This window comes from Triturus cristatus, chromosome 8 (assembly GCF_964204655.1).
Source record: "Triturus cristatus chromosome 8, aTriCri1.1, whole genome shotgun sequence".
In the NCBI taxonomy this organism is placed as follows: domain Eukaryota; kingdom Metazoa; phylum Chordata; class Amphibia; order Caudata; family Salamandridae; genus Triturus; species Triturus cristatus.
The window spans coordinates 1,123,687,150-1,123,714,108 of NC_140591.1; the positions used below are offsets into that span (position 1 = coordinate 1,123,687,150).

General features: G+C 42.9%; 1 protein-coding gene across 2 annotated transcripts in view; it reads right to left on the reverse strand.

Annotated features, from left to right (window-relative positions):
• Positions 1-26,959, reverse strand: part of LOC146805479 (interleukin-1 receptor type 1-like) — a 242,574-nt gene that overhangs the window by 204,789 nt on the left and 10,826 nt on the right. For both annotated transcript variants that reach the window (XM_085622740.1, XM_085622742.1), the window contains exon 2: positions 1,411-1,480. In XM_085622740.1, coding sequence (XP_085478866.1) covers positions 1,411-1,468 — 58 coding nt within the window. In that variant the 5' untranslated portion in view covers positions 1,469-1,480. The remainder of the gene's footprint in view (positions 1-1,410; positions 1,481-26,959) is intronic.

The window sequence follows — 26,959 nt, forward strand, 5'->3', positions numbered from 1 at the left end:
AAGTAACATTTAAATTACAGGCCCTGGGTACATGTAGTACCACTTTAATAGGGACTTATGAGTAAACTAAATGTGCCAATTGGGTGAAAGCCAATTCTACCATGTTTTAAGGAGAGAAAACAAGCACTTTAGCACTGGTTAGCAAGGGTAAAATGCATAAAATAAAGTCCTAAAGCCAGCAAACACGAAGTTAGCTAGAGTGAGGGTTGAAGGCAAAATGTTAGGGGCAGTCGTGGCTCCTAGCGGGAGTGCTCCAGGGCAGTGGGGCGGGGGAGGGTCAGGATGGGAGGTAGTAAACTCCGGCATATGGCAGACCGGTGTTAAGTACATAAATAAAACAAATTACATTGCGCGCGCTGCAACGCCATTTGCGTTGCAGCGTGCGCAAGTAATTTGTTTAATTTATGTACGTACTTAACTCCGGTCGGCCGTATGCCGGAGTTAACTACCCCCCACCCTGTCCCTCCCCCGCCCTGCTGCCCCGCAGCACTCCCGCAAGAAGCCGCGACTGGTTAGGGGAGAACCACGCCAAGGATGCCTGGTCTAACACGTGCTTACTAGTGTTAAACGAAGTAAGTAATCTTTAATAGGTAATATTTTCCCAAACCACAACGGAGGGAAGTCGTGGTCTAAAAGGCGAGTGCCAAATTCTCCATGACAATGTTTTTTTACTCCCTTTATTAATTCACAACATGAAAGACAATTGTTAAGGACTTTAATGATTTGACAACAAAAAGGTACAAGTGTAGAGAGCGGTCCTTTGGTGATATCAGCACATTTTGTGTTTAACATAAACCTTGTGCAAATTTAAACTAAGGACATAAGTGGCAGACTTCAAGAATTTAAATGGAGCATTAATATTCTAAATTTGCATTAAACTAATTATTTATTCCTTTTTAGATCAGAGACTTTGCTGAATATCTATTCTGTGGTCAAGAAGTTTGAAAGCCGTGAATTAGTAAAGTAGGATGGCTACAAACTACTCTCATCCTCCTCTTGGGACACAAGTGTTGGCTATGCAAACGCAATGCTTATGCTTATATTCTAGGAGTCAATGCAGAGGCTTAGAATGACTCAGCATAAGCTGAACAGCTCTTAAATTGACAGTGTTGGCAGGTTAAGCAAGGGCAAGAGGAGTGTTGGTGTTGTAATGCGGAGGAAACAGGAGCCGTTGATGCAAATGAGTCAGTAGAAACAGGGAAGACCTTCAGTTTTTACATGGCGCCAATAATGGGCATTTTGCAACATGAACAAGATCATAGGAGGAAGCTCAGAATAAAGACTAGTTTGTGAAAAATACAACAAGCCTTGAGTGAATGTGATCTGAGTGCATTAGCAAACTGAACTCTGACAACTTGACAGAGAAAAGATCAATGCTTCCGAGTAATCTAGGATCAATCATGTACTCACCTGCCTTGACTAGAGAAAGACATAACAGGGCTATGCAGACTGCCGCCAGAAATGCCATCGTAACCTTATGCTGCAAAGAAATCAAACAAACAAGATTGGAGGGCTGAAACGGTTCATTTTTACATTTTCAGACACATTTCTGAAATAATGTTCTCACTTCCACTCACAGACATATCAATGGATCAACTGTCATAAAACTGAATTGGAATTTAATTAATATTAACTGTACATATTATAAACCTATTCTCGTATTTATAAAAACAAACCACAACAAGATGGCAGCTGGTAATTTGCAAGGATTAAAACCATGTTAGTCACTGCCATTTTCAAAATATAAAACTTTTCTGTTAACAGAATAGGCGTTTAATGAAATTTATAAATACCCTATCACACACATATTTGAATGATCATTTTAGAGAAATGGCACTCACAATTATCATATTTTACATGCTTTATTCACAAAGTATTTCAAAAACTGCCTAATTCGTGAAGTTGCAAATAAAGGTTATTACTACTGTTCGAGCGTCTGCAAAGTCGTCAATAAACAATGTCTAAAGATTTCGGTACTCCTCACAGGTGCTGGCGTTTGGGCAGATATTTATTTCACCCAATGAACTCGGACCCCACTAGATCAAAATTCACCAGATGCAATGAAAAGCTCCCCATTATGTTTTTATCTTCGATAATGAGAAATTATATGAACGTTTCAGTGATTACTGCACAAAAATCCGCAAGCTCCAATAATTACTGGACATTTTTACCACATGACAAATTTCAGCAAGTTTTACCTGTCAAAGTGTATCTGGGAAAACTGCAGAATTATTGTGTTATCCCCCAAATTCCTAATTCTGGTATGGGTAGTAACCAGCAGTATATTTTATCTGACCAGGCTTCGCAGCTAAAAAAAAGTTTCTCATTTACATCCTCAGCAGCATTTTACGATAACCCTCTTTATTTAATGTTTAACTGTGCTGCACACTTAAGGGGCTTTTTTTCCAGGAATAATATTTAAGCAATGCGTTTTCCGAAAGAGGACAAAACGTCCCCACTTGGCACACCCGTGATTCAGTTTATTAAATTAACACTTTCATACAAAGTTAATCAATTGTCCTTTTTATTATTAATGCTAAGTTCTTCAAGCATATATAGTGTAATAGGTCACAAAACATAGGAGTTCGGATCTTCAATTATCCATAATTAACAAAACCCATCAGAGTTCAGAATGTACAAGAAAGACACACTGGTGATCCTCCCAATGTGGAGTTGATTCCAGTAACAGACCAGGTGCATCCTTTGTGTTAGTAAGGCAACCATTTAGACATCTAACTTTCAATATTAGCTTTCAGTTATCAGGTAAACTTGTACCAAAAAATTAACATGCTTATAGAGAAAGAGGGTCTTCCATTCTGAGGAGTAAACAATGGTTACAACATGAGTGCTAGCTATGGAGGATGCAAAGGTCTTTGCTGCCAACGGCATGCAAAAAATTCCGTCAAAATTTATTTTTCTTTCTTAAACCCTTAATTTTCATATATAAAAGTCTTCCTGGCAGTTCTATTTGTAATAAAAGTAGCAGGAATAACTTCCAATCAAAATTCACTTAGTTCCGCTCAATTCTACAATCTGAATCACTTAACAAATCCACTTATTCACCATGCCAGCACGTTCCTGTAAATTAACATGATGTGCACATACCTTAAGCTGCAAGTCATTATGTCCCAATTCATTTTTAGGTCTCGCTAGAGCCAGCGCATGTGCTGGCGACACATTTAGTAAGTGGGTTTTTTAAGTGCTGCCAAAGGCAGCCACCAGCTTGCTGTTACGCGCACAAGCCTCGCTCCACCTCTCAATGTTCTGTTGCTTGTTTAACTTGCAGCGCGCGCACTTGTCTTTTGTTTTACTTTAGCCGGCGCGCGCACCACTCGTGTGCTTTTGTTTTCTTTCAAAACACACACGCACACATACACACACACACACACACACCCCCCCCCCAGTCTGTAAAGCCCTAGAGTCGGAGCGCCCAGCATAGGCGCCAGAGATCCGAATTCTTGCAGCCTCTCTGGTTGCTCCCAGAAGATAATTGCCATCCCTCGAGTCACCAGCGGATGGTGGGGTCAGGTACAGACATGAGTAATGCTTTCTTCAGAAACCCTGCCTCTTTCACAAGTTCAAAGGTCAGTGGAAGTAAAGAACACCTTTGCTTCTTTAGTTTTTTTCTTCGTTTCGCTGCACAGTGCAGCCATTTGTCCGGCTTGCCACTTCCCTTGTGTCTGACCTGGTGTCACCCCTGACCTTCGCAGGAGGAGCCGCTTCACCAGTGTGATCCAGTGACTTGTTTGTACGTAGAAGGTTTTGGTGCTCTTTGATCTGCCGTGGTGATGTCACACTGCTTCATGCTGGTCATTGCGTTACGTAAGTGTGAAAGGTGCTATTACGTACGTGTACAGACCCTTTTGTACTTATTTTACTCCCACTCGAGGTCCTCGCACTTGGGCTGTTCGATAGAGCGTATGTAAGGAGATGACTCTTCCATCGACTGCCCATCACTTCAGGTGGGCACTCATTGTAGGAGCAGCCTCATTTTACAGGTGATGTCCTGTTTTACATGTTAGCGTGACTTCGTTTGCATGTCATTTTATGTGTGGTCTCTTTTTTGCCCGTCTTGTTCTTTTTGTTGAACGTCTTTTGCCTTTTATTATATCTTATTTTATATGCAGTTGGCGTGTACTCTTTATATTGCCTTTTTTGTGTCTGTTTGCCTTGTTACCAGCGTGTTTTTGATATTACTGCTTTTACAGTTGTATTTGTCTTGCTTAACAAGTTGATTCATTTATTGGTTCTTGGTGTGTCTTGATTTTCTCGTTGGTGTGCGTTTTGTTTTTGCACCCTCCCCAATGGTGCCGTTCTCTCTACTTTCTGTTTAGGGTTTATCTTTATTACAGAGCTGGCAAGTTGTTTCCTTCCTGCAGACACCTGCTAATAATGGGCCAGGACTAAAAGTGAAATGTTAGGTCTGCAGTTTTGTGCCACATTTCCTGCCATTCCTTGTTTCCCACCCATGTTTTAAAGAGCTTTACTGCTGTGCTTATGAATTGTGCCTCTCTGCTATTTCTAGGATTCCGTTTGTTGGAGAATAGTCTCTCCCTTCCAGTGCACGCTTCTTGCGCTTTGGACGAGTGTGCAAATGAATAAAAGTCACCGTGGTGTAATTATGACGACTGACACAAAGCTGGTTTGCTTTAAAAGATTCATGTGCACCGAGCAGTGAATAATGAAAGACAAATATTTTCAGAAAATAAAAACAACAACATTAATAACGTGGACCACCCTACAACACACACCACAAACTAAATGATGACTCCGCTTAGCAACTTACCCATTATTTATTGTTACCCAGGTGAGAAATGTTCTTCTTGTCGAGTGCTTTATGTGTAAACATGTGTTCACTTGCTGTTGCTTTGCGGGCTGCTCTACCTACCCTCCAGCCAATACTTCCCCAGTCGGAAAACCGAACTTGGCGCAGCAGAACTAATAAATATGTAATTGGTGTTCATTTGACAAAGCCATACCTGGGTGACTTCACACAACCCCCCAAACCCCGCAATTAGAAACAGCTTGCACCGGCTGGGCTGGAAATGTGTGTTTTATTCCCTTCAACTGACTGCAGGGGTGGGATGGGGGTCATAAATGAAGAAATAATTGTATGATTCGGATAACAGGGGTTTTGGTTGCATGTTTCCAAGTTCAACTACACCCAGCTAGGCACCTTATAAAAACACTCCTTGGTCAGTCAGTTGCTCTCGCCTTCAAGAGCCATTGGCTTTATCTATATTTTTACTATTGTGCACAGCAGTACAGTTGCTCTACAGCATGGCATAGCCAATAGGTCTCGCCTTTGGGACCTTATAAGTATTTAGTTATGCAGTAGAATCTCCTTGGCACAACAAAATCAACTGTTGCATGGCTAAACACTTATAAGGTCCCAAAGGCGAGACCTATTGGCTAAGTCAATGCTTGTTGATGGATGTTATCCAGTTGTTTCTTCAAATAATTTGCCCCTAAAAAACATAATACATCAGTCAGTCATTGCACATTTGATGGAGCATTTTCAATTCACCGAGTGTCAGACAATACACGTCTCAGTTGTACAAATCGCTCAAATAACATAGATTACACATGTTTGTGACAGCTCATTAAGGAAGTGGCATTACAATGATGAAAAATAGGAGCCACTAAAATAGCTTTGTAAGTTTTCACACCACTTTTTGGAGACAGTATTAAATCATTCACACTGAACAACCTCTCCTGACTACTGTTTTGCACACAAACCTAAAATGTGCCCATCTGCTCAACGTGGAATTCTGGTGACTATCTGATCAATATCTAGCTACAAATATAAAAAATATTTAAAGAGAATATAATTAAGTGTTTTGTGAATAATGATCAAATAGGGGCTGTCCAAAGACTCAAGATAAGGCTCTCTAGATTAAGTGCAGGATTTTGGTGTAAGAAATGAAAATCTGACAACACTCGCCTCACCAATGAAAAAAATAATAATGCTTTATGCTGAAAACTGGAGTTGGGGAGGCCTCCACTGGCTATTCTCTTCCATTCCCAGGGGGAGTTACACCCAAGGTGTAACTATCAATGATGTTGCAGGTGACATGGAACCACGACCCAAGGGCTGGTTTTTTAGGTCTCGTCTGAGACAGCGCTTTAGCGCTGTTCTGGCGAGACTTATAGTAAGCACTTTTGGAAGTGCAAACAGTGCTTTCCAGGCCTCCAAATACAGTGCATGTGCCCTGGGCGCGCGCACCATTTGGCAGCCTGAAAAGCACTGCCTGATCACTTGCTTTGATGTCCTCAGTGAGCCGCGGGGCCACTTAGGACATCAAAGTGCACACCATTTGCCACCCCTTGTTTTTTCCTTTGATCCCTATCTTTCCCTTCCTCAATCTCACCCTCTCCCTGCCTTTTACAACTGCGGCCCGCACCACTGCGCCCGCCCCCACTCCCCCCTCCCACTCCCTCCTCGTCAGCTTCAGTGCGCTCTTGTTCTGTGCCACCCGTTTTTTTCCTCGTTTTTTGTGCCTTTCTGCCCTCTGTTCCACTCGTTTTCCCTCTTTTTGTGCCTTTCTGTCCTCTGTTACACTCGTTTTCCCTCTTTTTTTGTTCCTTTCTGCCCTCTGCTCCTCTCGTTTTTGTGCCCTTCTGCCCTCTGTTCCACTCGTTTTTTGTGTGCCTTTTTGCCCTCTGCTCCTCTCGTCTTTTGTGCCCTTCTGCGCCACTCTTTTTTGTGCCTTTCTGCCCTCTGTGCCACTCGTTTTCCACTCTTTTTTGTGCCTTTCTGCCCTCTGTTCCACTCGTTTTTTTGTGCCCTTCTGCCCTCTGTGCCACTCGTTTTTCGTGCCTTTCTGCCCTCTGTTACTTTCGTTTTTCTGTACCGGCTTGTTACCCAGGAGTCTGTGTAAGGCGCGCGCCTACAGACCGGTCCCTTAAGGTGACTGGCCACCACGTCAGAGACTTTATGTTCCTGTCTTGTCCTTATGTAGACGACAAAGTATTGTGGGAGTTGTAGTTCTGGTTTAACTCAAATTGAACAATTTAGCTGCGGATCTAGATGAAGGAATACGGTGACCTTGCTTGCTGGGACTACATTCCTCTGCACGTCTAGTACACACTAGGAAACTGTCCCCCGACTTCCCAAGAAAAAGCCTCAGAGAGGACATGTGGTCATAGGACAGCCTTCATGGCCTGTGCCTGGCCTCCGAAGCTGGACCCTTCGAAGCACTGAGCCAGGGCCAGGGTTGGGGCGCAGAGGGGCTCTGCTCGCTTATACTCCCCCGGAGTGATTATTCACTTTCAGAATGAATCCTCCATATCTGTAGTGTCACGTGAGGCAGGATCATGGGATTCTGTGGGTGCGCAGCCCTGTGGATCACCCCCCCCCCCCCCCGAAACGTTAATCCTTGAAGCCCGGGATGTCAGGGTGGTGTCTAACTGGCTGGCTTTGAGGCGCTGCCAGAAAGACACGTTGGCGCTAGCTGGAGAGTTGTGCCTGGCTCCAAGGTCCACCTGTAGTGCCACTTAGTGGGAACTTGAACCAGGCGCTAAGCAGCGGTCGGATACTGGTGCGAGCTGGCGATATGTGCCAGGCTCTCTCGTGACCCGCACCTGATGGCACCCCGGCATCTGCCCCTGGCAGTGATTCACGTAGCTCCATCACTATAAAGTTATTTCGAAAAATTGATCCCTTAAAACTTAGTCTATAAAACAATCATCAGATCACAACATTTCAAGATTGTTGGAACGGGACGTCACGAAAAGATTTATAAGGGGGACGAACCCTTAGTAAACAGGAATTGGCCTGTCAACCAATCAAGAGACTGCAATAACAAGCGGCACTGAAAGCGATCGCTATTGTAAAATGTATGGGTGCGTCTGTAGCATAACTAGTGCTCATGTAAAGCGCTCTGATACCTCCGGGTCGAGTTCGCGCTATATAAAACTCCACCCAAAAAAAACAAGCATTTGCAATGCAATAGGTCTCGCATTGACGTGAGTTTGAGCTATTGACATTGCAAATAACAAGGCCTTTTAGTTTTGTTTTCTTTTTATAAACATAAATAAAAGGCATGGTTATTTACAATGCCAGTGGCATAAACTTGCGTAACTGCGAGACCTATTGCATTGCAAATGCTTGTATTACTAAACCAGCCATTTGAGGTCCCATTTTCCTTGCTTGCACTGGGCCCTTTGACACCCTTGGTGCATCACTAATAGGCCATCCAGTGCCCACCTCTGAAGTCCCAACATCTAACTTCCTAACTCCAAGGTCCGGTGCAACAACAACGCGAGTCTGGGCTTCCTGTTTACAGTTGCAAGTTGCATCGCTTATGTATGCATGAACATAAAATCTCCAAGTAATTAGCAGATTCAATTTTCTCAGAACCGCAAGAGGTTACTCGTGGAAAGCGGAGGCAAGAGGAAGCAGAAGGTATAAGGGAGAATCATGAGAAAGGTCAGGAGAGAAATGAGAGAAATGAGGGCACAAAAGAAGAGGGAGGGAAATAGAATTAAGAATGGATAGAAAGGTAAAGGACAGATAGAAAGGTAAAGGACAGATAAAGAGGTAACCTTGAAGAGTGAGGGTTAAGAGGGAGCAAATCAATGAGACCGTGACAAAGCAAAGGAGCCATCAGACTTTCTTCATTAGACGTGGCCTTTTCTGGTGAAAACTCTGCACATAACTAACGGATACTAATAATCTCTCTGATCCCATTCTGAGCTCTCTGGAGACCCACTAAACCAACATTGCATTGATTCATGTAGTGCCTCATGCAACAATTGTTTATTCTAGGCCGGTGGCTAGAATTACCTAGGAATTTGTCATGTACACAACTTTCCTACCCACACCTATGTGTAATAGGGATAGTCACCAGAAATGGCAGGTAACCTGGAACAGAAATCTACATCCTCTGCATTGGCAGCAGCTAGGTTGACCTGGAACGCCTTTAGGTCCTCCATCCTTCTCCCTGTACCGTATCTCACTGAAAAGAGGCCAAGAAGCATTTTGGCTTCTATCAGAACTGCCTTGGCCATTCAAGTCGGAATCTCTTAAATATTGATGAGCGTGGCACACAACATCCCCCCACCTCTTCAACATCTTTTCATGCTCCGATGACATGGACTGGTGCAATTTCAGATTAGCAAAGCACATTTACCAATATGGAAAATGTACCAGGTGGATTTCTCTTATTCCTAAAAGACGAAAAAAGAAGGGGAGCGTGGCTGTTTCTACAACTGGTGCCATGTGAATATAAGGGAAAACACAAAAAACAAGTACAAATTGGGGTAATCGCATGCCACTTGCTCAGTTTAACACAGAAACGTGTAACGTTGCTCCTCAAAAAAGTAGAAGCAGGGTCTCGGAGTGGGAACGGAGTTGGAAGTTGTCGATGTTTAAAGGAGGTGCACAGGAAGGGATTTGTAAACTGACAAAAAGATGTTCCCAATAGAATTGGGCAGAGGAGGCTGTTTAAAAGGCATACAAGCACAAGCGAGTAAAATTTTCACTTGCAGAATAACCCACCAAGAACAAGGTTAGCTAACACAGATGTTCGAACGAGATGTTCCTAGAAAGCCATGACTGGAAGTGGCAGAGATTCCCACGAGTCCTCCCACTAGAGAGAAGTTTGACTTTTCTCTGATGCCCTTTGGAAATCATGGCTTTGCTCATGAAGGATTTTAAAACCTTCATTCCCAACATCAAGAGCAGAAGTTTGACAAAGTCAAAGGGATTCTTTATATACACAGATAAAGTTTTTCTGCAACCTCATTTCGAACACAAAAAAATTCAAGGAAACCTACAGACCTAAAGCAGCTAAATACGAAGGTCTTTAAACTGTAATTTTACAGTGGTTTGGATTTTGGCGGTTACAAAATGTCTTTTTCCTGCGCTGCTCCAACACATTTACAGGAAATGAGCACTGAATTCCTGGGGCAGAAGCAGATGAAAGTACAGCTGTGACATTACTCACTACTAATACTGTATTGTTCATTTCCCACACGCGCACGCACATTCAAGTGGAAAATAAGAATGCGAGTTTGTACGCCGCAGACGTAGATTGGTTTCCTGTACTGACTAAAATGACTTTCACACCATTCTTCCCTCATGGGACTGGATGACGATTATAAAAGAAGGCTGTTCCAACACAAACAGCCACCAGACTAAAGTTGCTGGCTGGAAATACATAGTTATCCTAGAATACTCATGGTTAAATTATAGGCATATAAACCACTGAACATAATGCACGTGCAACATTTTGGAAAGAAATACAGGTTTATATAACAGGATCACTTATGTTTTGTATTGAAGGTGTGTTCAGATATCCGACTGCACCTTTAATTAAAAAACGTGCGCAACAGAAAGAGCAGGACCCTGTAATTTTCTAGGTACTGGGTAAGTGACATTACTAACCCCCCCCCCCCCTCCAAAAAAAAAAAAAAAAAAAACGCATTGGCGACGAGAGCTATTGGCTTTGTTAAAGTTGTTTTGCCATGGATCAAAGCAGTGTAGTGGTATCCGGGTCATTGTGCTTTTTATTTTTTACTCCCCCACGGGATCACAGAGGCAACAAAGAGAGAGGGGGGGGGGGGCAACATGGCGGGTGTCATGGATGCGGAGTGGGAGCACACGTACAATAGAGGGTGTGCGGAAGGTGCTGGGGAAACAGACAAACACAGAGAGGGGAGACGCATACAAGGGTAACAGCTCAAAAACACATTCTCTGAGAGTGCTTACACAAAAAAAGCATTTGCAATGCATTAGGTCTTGCATTTGGCAAAGTTAGAGCTATTGGCATAAATGACAAGATCTTTTACCAATGTGTTTTGGTTTGGAGTGTACTGGATTGCATGTGGTGTGGAATTGTGTGGGTTGTATTGGAATTGTTAGTTATGGAATTGTGTGGTGTGTATTTGTGTAGTGGAATTATGTGGCATGGTGAATAGATAGGGATGAGAGCTGCACAGAATAAATAGAATAGAAGATAGAGAGGGCTAGGTAGTTTGTGCAGGAAGTGGTGAGTGAACTCGAGCTAGAGGAGCAGAAAGTGTGTGAGAAAAGAAGGGGAGAGCAGGCCACAGACGCATAAAGAGGGATGACCGGTGTATGCAGAAGACACCCTAAGAAGAGTAGAGCATGAGTTTGAGGGATGGAAACCTTGAAATGGCACGGGAAATACACTGTGCATAGTATGTGTGAGCAGGCAGTATAGAGAGGAGATAGTAAGTGTGAGGAATGAGAGGGAGCAATGGGGTTGCACGATAAAATGGGTTTTGTAGTAGACACATTCGTTTTCAAGTGCATCTGCTTAAGTTAACATTCCTGACTGTACAAACGTTCATTTTTCAGAGACAATTGCGAGATGCTTCACTGGGAAAAATGGTATCCAAAAGCGGCTATACGTTTTGTAAAGTGCTTGCAGATCTATTTTATCAGTGACTGGTTCTAAATACAAATGGGATGAAAATCGGATACATAATCGAACGTCAAACAAAATAACTAGAGGTTCCCGGATAGGAATATCCAGCATTAGTCAAACTATGGCGCACTACCACAGGCAGTCACTAGAGGTTCCCGGATAGGAATATACCTGTTTACACCCCATCTTCACTCTCAGCAACAGCACAAAAATCACTTAGAAAACTTGGGTGGCGGAAACCTCACCATGTTCACCCCAATGTCTAGTTATCGTCTACGATATTGATACTACAGATACTACAGAAAAATTGTTTGCAAGCAATAGTTTTAACAAATACAACAATTAGAACTGGCAGCTAGTGGGACATGCTGATCAGAGGCGCTAGAGACCAAACTCCGGTCTGTACCCAGGAGGGTTGGGAGAAATCCACATATCCATTTACTGCTCTTTAAAAACCTAGATATATACAGTAGGTTTTAGGTAGGCCGCTCCGAGTGGGGGGTTTTGTGGAAAATCTTGCATGCAATACAGTGTTTGACACAAGCAGGAATCACTACAGTGCTGATTAAGAGCTGTAGAGACGCGCTGGAGCAGGAACATATCAGAGCTGAGCGAGTGAATAAAACAAAGAGTTCCAGAACAACAACACAAAGACAGCATGAAAAACCCGGAAGTTAGGCACTGCTCCGTGGGAGGATGAAAATGACAACAAGGAGGGACACAGTGAGCAAGGATTTTGAAAGGACACTGAGCAGACTAATAGGAAGCAATGGGCAGAGTTGAACTCCACCTACCATATACAACAGGTTGCTATGCGACAGCGCAAGTGCGGTCTAGTCAGGACCTAAAAAGGTAGCATCAGAAAAAATGTGCAGTGGAAGAACAAGTAATACATCCATGCTGTATGGCAGGAACAAACACATGAAAAAGAATGAAGCCTATGCAAGATGACCAATAAGAAGCAAATTAAAGTGACATTGAAGCTAGTCAATGGTAAGCAATGGGCGGCCTTTAAGCCCCCTGTAAGATAACATAGGGTCCCGCAAGATACAACACATGCGCCATCTTAGGCGAGACCTAAAAAGGTCCCACAATTTAACAAGCATTGTCAAAGCCAGTAAGTCCGGCCTTTGCAAGCAAGATGCCACAAAAAGAATTAAAAAATATAATTTAAAAAAAATGACAGTGCACAACGTGGCAGCCACATTATTGCAAAAATAAATAAAAATAACAACCTTATTTAACTCTATCAAATTTAGACAGGACTTATTAGCCAAGCGTACTTAGAACACGTGCAGAAACACTTTCTTTTTAAACTGCAACCTCAGGAAAATAGGATTCTTATTGGTGCAAAGAAATACTATTGAGTTTGAATTACAATAAGCTGAAGTCAGAGTTTAAACACACCAGAATGGCTTGAAACAATTCGAAAATGACAAACAATGAGAAGAAAAAAAAAAATCATTTACAAAACTAAATATCGCCCAATCAGTCCAGGCACTGAAAAGCATTTGTTTTTAAGCAGATGGACACATGTAATCAGGAACTAAAGCAGTCCCTCCCAGTGCAAGAGAGGCAAAGGCTGAAGTGGGCTTACTCATTGCCCCAAACATGTATGCTGAGGTGGGTGGAGGCCATTTTCAACCATTGGTCTGCTATAGTGTGAGTCACATTTTGACACACACATGCATATTATAGAGAGAGATAGCTATAAACACACAGCTTTTATACAATGTCTATTTTCATAAAGACCTTTAGGTTTTGAGGACAATACATGTACTATGCGTTTAGGCATCCCTATTCATCCACTGGTCTGCTACAGTGTCATTCACATTTTGCTTCCATCCAACATAGCAATACAGAGTAGGGCACACGGTTGCCCACTTCAGCCATTGGCTTACCTGACTGAGGGAAGGTATTCTGCTCCTGCACAATATGCACATATACACAATAAGCAGTCTCCTTCAGTGCCAGGAAGTACTGGTGATTTTATATATTTTTTTAAATATATACATTTAGGCTTTTAGACAATGCATGTTTCCATACATTGTGTGCCATTCATACAAAACCATTCACAAACAAATTAAGCATTGGCAAAGCTAAAAGATAAGCAGCCAGATTCAGACCTATTGATTTTGTCAAAGCCTGTTTGTTTTGACAACATGAGGCTGTCTGGACAACAGATTCTTAGCTAGTGAGAATGCAACCCTACTATGACGTGGATACTAAAATTAAGATAATTAAGTAAAAAGTAACTTTTGCATAGATCTGAATCCTGAGAGGGCATTAATTTAAACCGTATAACATTTGAACTGCTGTATAGTATGAAAACCTTGGAAGGCATTTTTAATTAGTAATTATACATTTCATAAATATAAATAAACACATTCATGCAGGCCTCTATGCATTTCTGGTAAACATTGCTACTCTCCGTAGCAGGAAGAATGGCCATTGCAAAAATGGACTTCCTCCTCCGGTGTCTTTACGCATTACAGAATTCCACGTGGCCAGTACCCCGAAACACTTTTAGAAAAATAGACAGCCATTTGATCCGTTTGATATAGGTGGGCAAAAGGAGTAGAGTAGGGTCCTAAAATTAAACACATGAAAGAGGGCTAGGGCTAACAGACCTGGAAATGTATTACATGGCAACACAGCTCCAACGTGCAGTCAAGTGGTGCTCTGAAGAGGACACCTGGGAGAAAAGACTTCTGGCAATGGGGCTGGGGATGAACATTTGCTGGTATGACCGATGTTGGGAGTCACTCAGGAGGGACAATGCACTTATATTGTGCATCAGGCGGCAAAGGTGTGGGAAAATGCGGTGAAGTTAGTTCTGCATAAACCACCCTTCTCCAGGTAACTACCAATCTGTTGGGCAAAGCCTTTAATAAAAATAAGTAGCAATGGGTCTATGGCAAGGTGGAGGAAGGGAAGGTGGGAATCTCTAGGCGATCTATTTCTGGGGCACAGTTGCATCACTTTCCAAGAAGCGAAAGATCAATTTAGTGCAAGTTAGGGTCAATTCCTGCAGTTTGCAAAGTTGACCAAAACGACCAGGGACACAAAAATGTCTTCTCCTCAGGTCCAGAAGAAACCAAAATCTTAAAGGTTTTACTAGATACGTGTTCAGCTTGCCATTTGATTTCACACTTGTATGATTCATGAAAAATGGATAGCATTTCACTGGTCCTAAAAGCGACATCTAAGTGGGAGGAGGTTATGCAAGAACTTTTTTCAGACAGACGGAGTCGAGCAGGCACCCAGATGTGGAAGGTCTCTAGCAATATTAAATCAAAAGGAGGGAGAAAGTAGGGACTGTAATCCATTCAGCTTCCTTGCATTGGTATTCAAAATCAAAAGAGAAAGGATCACTTGACCTGAGTAACCAGGGTTTGCAAAGTTTGTGTAATGTATCAATAAAAAAAACCTCATTCACATACACAAGTGGAAAAAGGCGGTATATATTGGTTCTCCACCCAGTTTAAAAACGTGACAGCATCATCATTGGGATTCTTTTTCAGTCGTAGGCTTCCTCCATCCGGAGATGAACCACTGGTTATTGCAGTAGTGATCAGTGAAATAGGAGGTGGGAGTGCTCTAGTGAAGTGAATTTTTAAGTGGTGTTAAAAAACTTGTATACCTAGATTTGTATTTTAATCAGTCTAGGTTTGAGTTTATCTAAAAATGGTGTTGTGCGTAGGAAGACCCGTTTAGTCTACCGCACAGAAAGTGTCCATAAAAAGGTCGACATGTTTCAGCCCTATGGGCCGCCTTTTTCGACTTGTGCACGTGAATGAGGTTTTTTATTGATACATTACACAAAAGCTGCAAACCCTGGTTACTCAGGTCAAGTGATCCAGTTCTCTAGCAATGCCAGGTTCACACTTGCACATTTTTATATATCGTACCCATTTTACAACCACTAGACTACATCAAATCTATCCAGCCAGACCCAACATATGCCTCAGATGCAAAATGGTGGATGTAGGATTTCTTAATATGGTCTGGCTTTGCATCGAGGTTGAAACTTATTGGAGGGAGATAATTAATAAACTGTGGAAGGTGCCCGGTATTTAGATAGAACTGTCAGTCCAATATGGTCTTTCAGGGGGTACCCTAGAATCCAACAATACGAAATATAACAGAATATTTGCCTTCACTGGGGTTGCTTTTAGCAAACAGGATGGATAGTCATTCAAAGGCTGTCAAATAGCGGACCAACGGTTCAGGCGTGAATTAGGGATGTGGCAGAGTGAGCGCTAGCAGAAGACAGACATGAAAGAAGTGTGGACTGATAAGTTTCATGAGTGTGTGTTATGGGCTGAAATGTTACGGGCACTGGAAACCCTACGCCAGCCGACCCAGATTTGGAGTTGTGCCACTGAATACCGGGGCGGCAATCACATCAGAGCCAGATGAATCATGAGTCACAAACAGATTTATAACAGAGACCCAATGGAGGGAGACAACACGCAGTTTGGGAGGGCCCAGGGTTATCAAGATGCTGGATGCGTAGATCTATAATCAGCAAACATACTGCCATTGGTGAAAATTCTTCCGTGTAGAAATCAATAATATAGAAAATGCATATTGAGGCTATAATAATTGTATGCAGTTGCTGGCTGTGTGTATTGTGGGCATGTTGTAAGCCTAATTGCTTTTATGAAAAATACAAAATCAATAAAAAAGTATTTTAAAACAATGTATTGCTGCAAAAGATTTCATTAAGACATTCCAATTTGCTCACTAAATGAGGGGCTTGGGGAAGGGAGTACAAATTGAATCTGCAGCAGGAGAAACTTTGGATGCTCTGGGGTAATCACTTGAATGCTAGGAACATCGGTAGTCAACATAACACTTCAGGATTTTCAAGTTGTTGACAAGCAGGCGAAGTTGCAAAACAGTAGGTTTCTCACTCTGGGTACCATTAACAAGCATAATTCTGGTGCAGTGGAAAACAAAGCGACACCAATTTTTTTTAAATGGCTAGGAATCCAAGCTTGATGGCTTTGTACGAGTTAGATTTCTCACAGATGAGGTCTGTGAATCTGGAACAGTTGGAGGATTAATCTAGGCTCAAGCGGCACAGATGGAGCATACAGTCATAGTTGTATGAGGTTTTGGGTATATTAAATGTCCGCCTTCTGCGTTCAGTGGCACTGAGCTAGAGGACACAACTTTGTCAACAATACTCGCCCATCGGCTGGAGTAGCTGGTGTTGGCCATAAGATCAGAAACTGAAAATCCTGGCATGCGGTCCCTTTAATATGGAACAAGGCTGTGTACAGGAATAAGCCACTCTTGTCAAAAACTATGTATTTCCAGAAAAATCAAAGGCCAATTAATATATTTCAGGACCATCAGAAAAGTCATTTATCACAATGTGCGATGTGTGTTGGCTTGATTGTAGCAAACTCCTCACACACGATTTAGAATCTTGATTTTATTTTCCCTTTTGATTTTCACCTGTAATGTAACTCTAGACACCTACTTAGGTAGGGCCTACTTTTCCGTCTCACTTCCTGGAAAAACACTTGTTTGCTCAACAGAATTCCGGCCCTGAACCAGCAAGTCCTGCCTCCGGAAAACAATGGACCTGCCTGGCAAGGCAAAGACCCCGCCCTGGTCAAGGAGGAAACTGAAATAACATCTGTCTAAAGAGAATTCCTACCAGGGGCGTACGTACTAGTGGTGCACCTGGTGCAGTGGTGCACCTGGTGCAGTGGCCCCTTAGGGGCCCTCCGAACCCGCTTATTGTTGTATTGTACCAGCTGCCCAGCACTAACGAGGGCCCATTTGCCTTGCTTGCACCCGAGTCCATGGCACCCTTGGTACACCACCGATTCCCAAAGCATCTCTGAGAAAAGTCGGCCTTGCCAAGCAGAGTCCCTGCCGTGTGCAAGTAGAAAGGGAGATCATAAAAATAAAAAATAAAAAACACACAAAAAACACGACAGGAGCAGATGCTCTTCCTATCCAGACGGACAGCGGAAGCAATAGCGCCAACTGCTCACGTTTTGGGGGTTCGCCAGTGACATGCACTTCCTCCTTCTACAGGTCTGTCGCAATAGCATTAGATGAATTGCTGCCAGCTAAACAAAGTTAAGATGTCACACCACTAGAGGAAGTTTAAAAGAGAGAAAAGACAACAACAAAAAAACACAACTGTTTTTGTTAGGTGTAAAATGTGAATGATTCGAACATTTGCTGTGGACTACTGAAAAATGTTGACAGTATTATTTGTAATTGAGGTTATTCAGGGTAAAATCAGAGCTTGGGCGGGGAGGTATTGTCGGCCGATTACAATTGAGACCCTTCGATATGAGAATTTCCCAGGGAATCCTCGATTCCAGTTCTGACTGGTCCGGGCGGTAACTACCCGTAATTCAAGTTTCAACCTGTAGACTCCCGCTGTGCCGAGCGTCATAGGAGATCCCTGGAGTTACAGCCCATCTCATCATTCCAGTGGGGTCAGTAAATCCTGCTAATGGGGCCAGTAAATCATGCTAATGGGGCCAGTAACCCCTGCTAATGGCCCTACCAGCACTAAAATGCATCTCAGAACCAGGGACTGGGTGTACAGGCAGGAGAAAACTGCAGAGTGCTGCCCTCCACAATCACCCTTTTCCTGTTCTGTGAGTGCAAGGATTTATGCAGGAATCTACCAGAAATGCTGCATTTTGGCGCTCCTATGTGGATGATCAACGTAGGGAGCAGTTATTCCTATTCAGGCATTCACGTACAGAATAATGTTCACATAACCTGAAGTGAGAGTGAAAAATGTAGGAGCAAGTCAACATGGAATTACAGAGGGGTATAGTGATTTACGGGGATGTTTTTCACGGAGGGGCTCTGGAAGTGGCGCAGAAAATACGCCGAGAGCGATGCGTCGGATGCCACTCGGAACCCAGAGATGAAAAACATCCCCGTAATTCACTTTTTGACCACTTATAAATTATACGTTATGTCCAGCCTCAACATTATATGCTCCTGCTTTGACCTGCCATGCAGGGCCAGAGGAGAAATGGTGGAGCCATACAGAACACAGTCCATGTTATGCATTTCTATCTCAAATGTGTGTTACAAAAATAAAACAAAACTTTCCTGCCATCCTTGACCTACCCTACAGCCGTGCTTTCGGCTTACATTCAAAGAGCACAAGCAAAGCTGCGCCGACAGGCTCCCAGAGAACCCCTTTATACATGGCAAAAATGTCAACCAGATCTCTCTATGAGAGCAACACATATCCAAGGCATTCATCAGTAAGTGAAGTAGTATCACCTCAGGAACGCAGAAATACATTTATGAATTGGATCAGTTTTGTGCAAAGGGTGCATCCAGTCACTGAAGCAAAAGAAGAAATGTAGCAGGTCACCAGGCTCCAACTTCTGGAACTGAGGAATTATGTAGTGGGGGAGGAACAAATTATGTGGCAGAGTAACTAAGTTATGCGGCAAAAAAAGGCAAGTTATGCAGTCCATTTTGTAGTAGTATTACTTAATTGTTACACTGCTTGCAAAGCTGACATGGTTTGTGGAGAGCTTTCATCTCTTAGTAGTAGTTTAACAGCTTAACAATCAGCAAAATACGGTGATCTGCCATTATGAGGTCAAGGACATGTTAATGCGCGGCAACATATCCGACAGCTTTTTAAGTAACTTTTGATCATTTTGAGCTAGAAACGAATGTTGTCCTTTGATAAAATATGCAAAATAATTGTGGCAAATACAACAAACCCATAATTATGGGGGAAACACGGGCATCGCATAATTCCAATGGCCCCGACGGACGCTTAAATGTTGGGCCATTTGATTCCGCAAATATGCATTGTAGCAAACAAAAGAGTTGTACTCTTGGTCACATGACGGCTCTTTCGTCTTTCAGGAGGTGGCATCTGTGGAAAACACCCTAAACATAGAAATGGGGTTAGTTTCTGAAAGGTGCAAAGGTTACTTCCTGCAAAGCAGGGACCAAGTGTGGAGGAGTGTGGCTCAATGATTAGAGCAGCAGACCCTGAAGCAGAGTTCTGGCCAGGGACCAGGGTTCGATTCCCGCCTCGGCGGGGCTCGGGCTCAATTTCCTCGGACCTGTCAATTCTCGCCTCGGTGCCTATTCTAATCCCGGGCCCCACGCTGCAACTCTGGGCAATAGCTTGCTTAGCCTCCACACCGGCCCAAACAGCGCTAAGGATGCCTGGCTTCACCCTGGGGGTGCCCAGGAGTGGACACTTCACAGGGAAAGCCAGGAGGGGTTCCACAGCGGTATGAGTATCAGCGCCAGGAAACCACAAAGGCGACACCGCAAGGTGTCTGTCTGGTGACAGTGCGCTCTATAAGTACCTTGACATTTACAAGTGTTTGCTGAAGACAGCGAAACAGCATACATTATAATAAACTTGGTTTATTATAATGAGCATTCAACATACAACATGGTTTGCAACAGCAGCCCCCCAAAAATATTATTCTACATTTTTTTTAAATATAAGGTACAGTGTTAAATATCATTCGGATCAGGATATACTAGATGGACGAGTACGGTGGGCGCTCCTTGATTTCCTCTTCGCAACCAGAGCACAGAGGCGGTTAACCGTTGTTCCCTATACAAGTGTGGTCCAACACATCAAGTTCGATGTAGTAGGAACGGGTTGCCTTTGGTTACGCCGCCTGTTGAGTATCAGGGAACTGACTGAAAACGACAGGGGACAGGGAGCTGCCCCGAGGCCTGTCGTCCTGCCTCAGGCTCAACAGGAAGATTGTTGTAAAGTGCTCTGTTCACCAGGTTTGACAACTTGGCTCTTTAGTCATGCCTACACCGCAACCTGTGCAGCTTTGATGGTCCACTAACCTGCTGTCTGTGAGCCCCTGATTTTTGCTGATGGAGCCCAGCAAGAACCTCGCTATGGCATTACAGGGAGAGTGCTGCAGTGTGATGCTGGCCTGAGAGTTTCCACGAGTGGCACTTGTGTCTGGGAGAAGGGAGAGCTGCAATATGCACAGTGGAGGTTGCCTGCAGTCACAGGAAGAACAGTCACCTCCTCCCGACTTTACACCAGAGATCCCAAGGTCGATGTAAGAAATCTGCCTTTTCAGCGCGGGCAGCCCAGATTTTTTGCCTTCTGCTGGACCCTATATTTTTTCTGTCTTTAGAACTTTGTGCGCTTCAAAACTGCTAGCTAATGGTAATGTGCCTGTACTCCCCCTTTAAACATGGTAAAATTGACAATTGCACCACGGCCCAAGTCTACTGCAACCCTTGACTATCATTAGCACTGTTGGAAAATGGCCCTCTCCAACGGGTCACCCTAAACTTTTTGCAGAACCTTTTTATTGGCCTTAGGACACTGAGCACTTTACCACTGTTGACCAGTGCTAAAGTGCATGTGTGTCTTCCTTGTGCGATCAGGATAAGGTACTTTGTTCACCGGGGCCTGCGAGGGGTCCTGTAGCCAGCCTGCGCCCACTGCGGTCGGCTCATCTATTGATTTTGCCCTGGTCCAGCGCAACCAGATGACCCCCATGGGCATTTATTGCTTCTAAGCGCAAGAACTCTTTAGAAATTCATAACTCAACTTCTACTTATTGGATTGGTGTCATTTTGGTCTTGATCGATTTATAAAATGGTCTGTTTTTATAAAACTATGTGGTGTTTTCACTGTGTTACTTCATAAATAATTTACACACTGCCTCTTTAGATAAGTCTGACTGCTCTGTGCCAAGCTACCAGAGGGTCAGCACAGGTTATCTTTTAGTAGGTATCTAGCTTATTCTGACTAGAGTGGTGGTCCTTACTTGGACAGGAAGCATACCTCTGCCATTTCTAACAGGCATTTTATGCTTCTTTGTACTATTCTTACTAGGCCTGGGCGGTGAACTTTGCTCCGTTCGCGGAGTTTTCTGCACTCTGTGGAGCACAAAAAACTCTGCTTCGCGATGTGCAGCAATGTTTTTTTCCCCGCTCGCGAGCACGAACGGTAAGTTCGCGAGCTGCCACTCTGGTAGAATTTCTACCCGTGCGGCAGAAATACCAGCACAAACTGCAGTTTGCACTGCACTCTGCCACTCGCAGAACTTTGGAGTTTTTTTTTTGTAACTTCGCGGAGTTCCGCGTAGCAAAACTACGCAAACTACGCCCAGGCCTACTTAGTTCCACTCGTCGGAATGGTGTCATTTTGGTGTCATGTGGTTTATTAAATTTAACTCAATTTTTCCTAATTCGATATGGGAGGTTTATTGTTTTGCATTTTGACTTATAACTGTTTTAGTACTGAGTAAAACCTTTACATATTTCCTTAAGTTAAGCCTGTCTGCTCTGTGCCATAACTACCGGGGGTTGTGCTCAGGTTAACAAAGTGACTTTAAGGGTTCACCCCGAGCAGGGTTATGATTATTCCGTGAGGTGAGTAATCACCCACCTCAACTAATAATAATTTTTTTTTTTTTTTACAGTTACCAATAGTTTTTCTTTTAACAGCCGAATTGACCAAATGTCACCCACGTTGAAGTTAGGCAATCTTACCCAGCTAGCTTCCTGGAATCAAAAACTTCATCCTAAACATACAGTTGAGAACACACTGGAAGAGTGTTCGAACTAAACGAGGCCAAAGCCCTGCCAAATTGAAGTGGCCTGACATCTGTACCAACACGGCACCAGAAAACCTCAGAAGATCACCTCTTCATATTGCTTAGTGGAGCAAACATCAAGTGACACCACAGGTATGTTTTGCTTCATTATCCTATTGAGGCGAATAGCCTTCATCAGTATCAAAAAGCAGCCAGTAAAGGCTCAAAACTATGGACAAAGTGGGTTACAGAAGGTTTAGGCCTTTCACAGCTACTCAGGCACCAATGCCAGATTACTACAGTGGCAGAAAGCTTAAGCAAGTAAATCAAGAATGACAGCACTGAAAGAAGCTCCTGAAGAACTGCCCGCCAGCCAAAAGAAAGCAATATCAACTTCACAACATGGAAATAATTATGAAGGAACTAGACACCATGCATGCCCCAAACAATAACTTCTTCACCCCCATTCCTTCATCGCACAGGCAGGTGAGGGACACCTGAACTTCAGGTCAGAGAGATGAGCTCAGTGCCTTAACTCAGGCTGGCCAATAGTGTGACAGTGAGGAGGCACGGTACAGTGGATTGCTCAAATGGGATTACGTTGAAGAATCTTAAGAAGGCATAGTTCATCCTGAAGTGCTGAGAAATTAGATGGAGCTCTGAGGGCACCTTTGAATATGGGAAGCCAGGTGATGGGCTAAAAAAAAACTCAAAGGGAGGTTGGGGGGGGGGGGGGGGGGGGGAGAAGAGCACACAAGCTGAGAGGCAGAAGCGAACATTTTGATGTCTAATTTGAAAGAAAAATGATGCTGGTCCTACAGAACAGCCCCGGAGGTAGGTCAAGAGAGGGCATGTAGATCATCTTCGGATGGTGCATTCAAAGTACTCTGAAATCAAATCTACATCTGTGCAACTACATATGCACTAAAATAAAGAGACGTCAGATAGGACACCAGCAATTTTAAATAAAACATTTGCAACCCAAGGCTGGCTCTTCACATGCTGAATTCACTTTCACCAGCTGAAGTTCATGTAAACCTGCACTTGGACTCTTAAGCACCCTCCTCATCTTAAAGATGTGGACACCAGATGCAAAGATTTTAACACAAATGCTTCTGAAATCTGCTTGTTCGACACAGACCTACAACCTATAGCTGTTAAGCTGCATTCTGCATAGAACTTCGTTTTTATGGACACAAGAACCCCCAATATTCAGAAAAAAAACAATTAACAAAAAATGCATTATTATTTATTATGTAGAAAAATATGCACTTAAATCATTTGAAGGGTTAAAGAGGTTATTGAGGGTTGATGTCACCCTGACAGGCAATCTTCATGTAAAGTTGCATATCATCAGCATTCATGTGGTAGGAGATGTAAAAGAGCTTGAGGATTTCGGTTAGGGGTTCCATGTAAAGATTTAAGGGAGGGGGGGGGGGGGGGGGAAGGAGTGTAGAGCCTTGGGGTACACCGATCAGGACAGATGCCTGGTTAGATATGGCGTGATTCATGAGGACTCTGAGGTCTCTTTTGCATGACTGAGTGGGACCATTTTAAGACCGTACTTTAGAGACTCATCCTGTGTTCTAAGACGTTCAGGAGAGTCCCATGTTTGAACGTGTCAAACGCTGATGATAGGTCAAGTAGGATTAAGAGACAGAATTCACTTTGATCATAAAAGCGTAGAGCATCGTCTACAATGTGGACCATGGCAGTTTCAGTACTGTGAAGCCAGACTGGCAGTGGTCGAGGAGTTGGTGATGAGCACTGTGATCGCAGAGCTGCTGATGAACACATTTTTCCAGGAGCTTGGCTACGGTTGGGATGTTGGAAATGGGGTGGTAGTTGGGATCCGAAAGGTAAGCATCTGGCTTTTTTAAAATAGGTGTGACTTGACCACTTTTTAGCTAGTCTGGCATAGCGCCTTGTGTAAGGGAGGCATAGATAATTCTGCCCATAAAGGTATAGGTGTAAAGTTTCATTGAGGAGTTTGGAGGAGAGAGGGTCATTGAAGTGATTGGAGTATTTTGTGAAGGTCAGTAGCTTTAGGATTTCAGAGTTATCAAATGTCTAAATATGGACCAAGGGGTATTGTTTTTCGGTTTGAGGAGTTGGTTGCCAGGACACTTCGTGCAAAATGGATGTGTGCTGTGGTGGGGTTTCAGTAGGTGAGAATCACAGCATTTTGGAGATCATGGTCAATTGATTTGGTTTCCTCAAAAAAGGAGGAGCAAAAAGTTTGACAATTAGGTAGAGTTGTAGAATCTGACGTGGAGGAATTGCATTTCCCAAAAGTTTGTTGTTTAACCAATTCAAAGAGTTTTTTGGGATGGTTGAAGGCCATACCTAGTTGCTGAAGGAAATATGATGATTTGGCCCTTCTCATGCACCTATTGTAGGCACTTTTATCTGCAGAAGTTCAAGGTTAGACATAGAGGGGGGTCAGACTTCAAGCTCTTGCCACAAGCCCAAAGGCACAGCGTTCCTCACTGAAGCGTCAATTGAACCAGAGGTTGGATCTTCTCATTGGAATTCTCTTCAATTGATTGGGGGCGATGGAATCCAGGATGTTGGACAGAGTTAAAATAGTGTTTAGTGAGGTCTTGAGTGCTAACCAGATCGATGGGAGGTGACAGGAGATTGTGGCTAGTGACAGGTAGTAAGTCTGGATTGAGAGGATTTCTAATCCAATGTTTTATTTTCACGGCTGACCTTTATAGATGGTTACCATTTTCCGCTATGGAAAAGGTGATGCAATGGTGGTAGGTACCGTCACAGGGTGACATAGTGTCCAAAAAGATGGTGTTTCCTTGGCTATGATGAAGTCTAAAATGGCCCCTTCAATATGAATAGGGCTGTTGTAGGTTGTAAACAGGTTGAGGTCACCGAGAAAGGCCTTTAAGCAGTTCACTAGTAGATCATTGTAGAAATTCCAACTAACGTTGAAGTCACCTAGGAAAATCTGGTTATTTTGTGGTGCATTGTTGCTAGAGATTGTCTTCATGATTTGTTCGATTAAAGTGCGATTATAACCGGGGGTGGGGGAGGTAGATCGGGTGCAGGTAGCGTCGTCTTTGGTTAGGATGTTGATCTTCATATATTCATAAGCAGAGGCTAGTGAAGAATGTGACTGTTTAACAAATAAGTTAAGCTGATATATACAAGCAAGACCACCCCCAAGATGGTTATCAGGGTCCTGACTGATGATATCGTAACAGGGGGTGAGGGGATCCTAGGATGTAAAGAATAGTAGCCATTTAGCTAGGCTTCGGTGAGGATTAGGAGGTCAAGGTCTAAATTGAGTAAAAGGGCAAATATGCTGGCAATTATAGAGCGGGAACAATGCAACAGAACACAAGTAGCTATTGCTCACAGTAATTGTGTTTTATGCACTTTTTGGAGCGAAATATATCCTTGCATGAAAAACTGGCCCGAGTGCGCATTTTGCACTAAAATATAGCGCTAAATGGAGGAATCACATTTTGAGTAATGTTCCTGAAATTCACCAAAATTATGGAGAAGGAAATTACGGAAACTTCACACTCCTACTTATCACATCTACATACCTTAAATTTAATATACACACATCTTCAAGGTATGTGGAGTTCAGATTAGTAAAATAACCTGAATATATTTACCTTGCTGATATTTTGGTAGTCTATATTTTAGCAACAATATTTTTGTATCACAATATTTAGATCCACAGTATTCTAACCTACAACAAGCGGTGTATCAGACACTCTATTGGATGGTTGGATCAATATAAATATGGGTGGAGTTATCACATAAAGATGAGAAAATGGCATAAAGTAATTTCCAACCACCTGAACATACTACCTATCTCATTCTAAATAGATAGGGTACATTTGCTGCAATGACAGGTGGTGTACCTCCAGGTTTTCCAGATATTCTGTTTCTACCATTCACTAAATTAGGCTACAAGTGTGGGCTCTCGCAATCACTTTGTCCATGTACAAAGACGAAAATTGGGTCTTGTCTATTTCAGCAGCATCAGCATTTGTGTCAAACATTCCTAGAAACATAATTTCTGCAAAGGTTTTTTACCTGAGCTGGACGAAGAAATAAACTTTTAATATGCCCAAAACTTCCATTAGAATTTCAAAAAATATTCAGGATAGACCCACCGAGAGAAGAATGTAAAGCCAAAAGGAATACCACTACCAGACAGCGCAGAGAAATAGGCTAGAGTGACATTACAGTTCATTCAAATCACATTGAGATACAATCTACTATAACCTTCTTTTAAATTATGGAAGGGGTCATTGGATGGTAGAAAAACAACACGCCAGCACACTGCAAAGACAATCAAAACTAGCCAGGCAATCCAAATGTGTCTCTTTTTTCCAACACTGACAACCCAATCTAAAAATGAACACCCAGAATACCGTTGAAACTATAGCAATTTTTGGGAAAATCTAGACAAACAGGAAATATCAAAGGACCTTCGATTTAGCCTATAGAGCCCAGCTGACGGAAGAGCTAGTGCCTGCTTCCAAGATAGCCGGTCTATGAAATTTGACATCTTTATTAAACCATCTTGATAAATTGCTAATCAAAAGTAAGTAGATGAACGTGAAAGGCTAAAAATACAAGAAGCTCATTTTACAGTCCTTAGTTAGCAAAAAAAAAAAAAAAAAAAAAAAACAAAATTACAAATCTAATACAAATATTAATAATAGATTTTTTTTCCTTAAAAAAGACTTGTCTGCACTGTTGAATGCCATCGTCGCCAAGGCTTTTTAGTCTTAATTCTAACTCTTGCCTCTTTCTTCCACCATCATGCACTTCCTGCCTCACTATCGCATGAAGGTTATTTCTCATCTACGCTTTGTCACTGTTTCCTATCCTTTACTTCCTATGTCTTTTTCCTTTTCTGGCCCTTCTCTCTCTTGCTCGGGATCAAAATTTGATGATGAAAAATAACTCCAGGATCCCTGAAATGAGTGCCAGCACCCACCAGTGGCAACCACTAGCACAAAT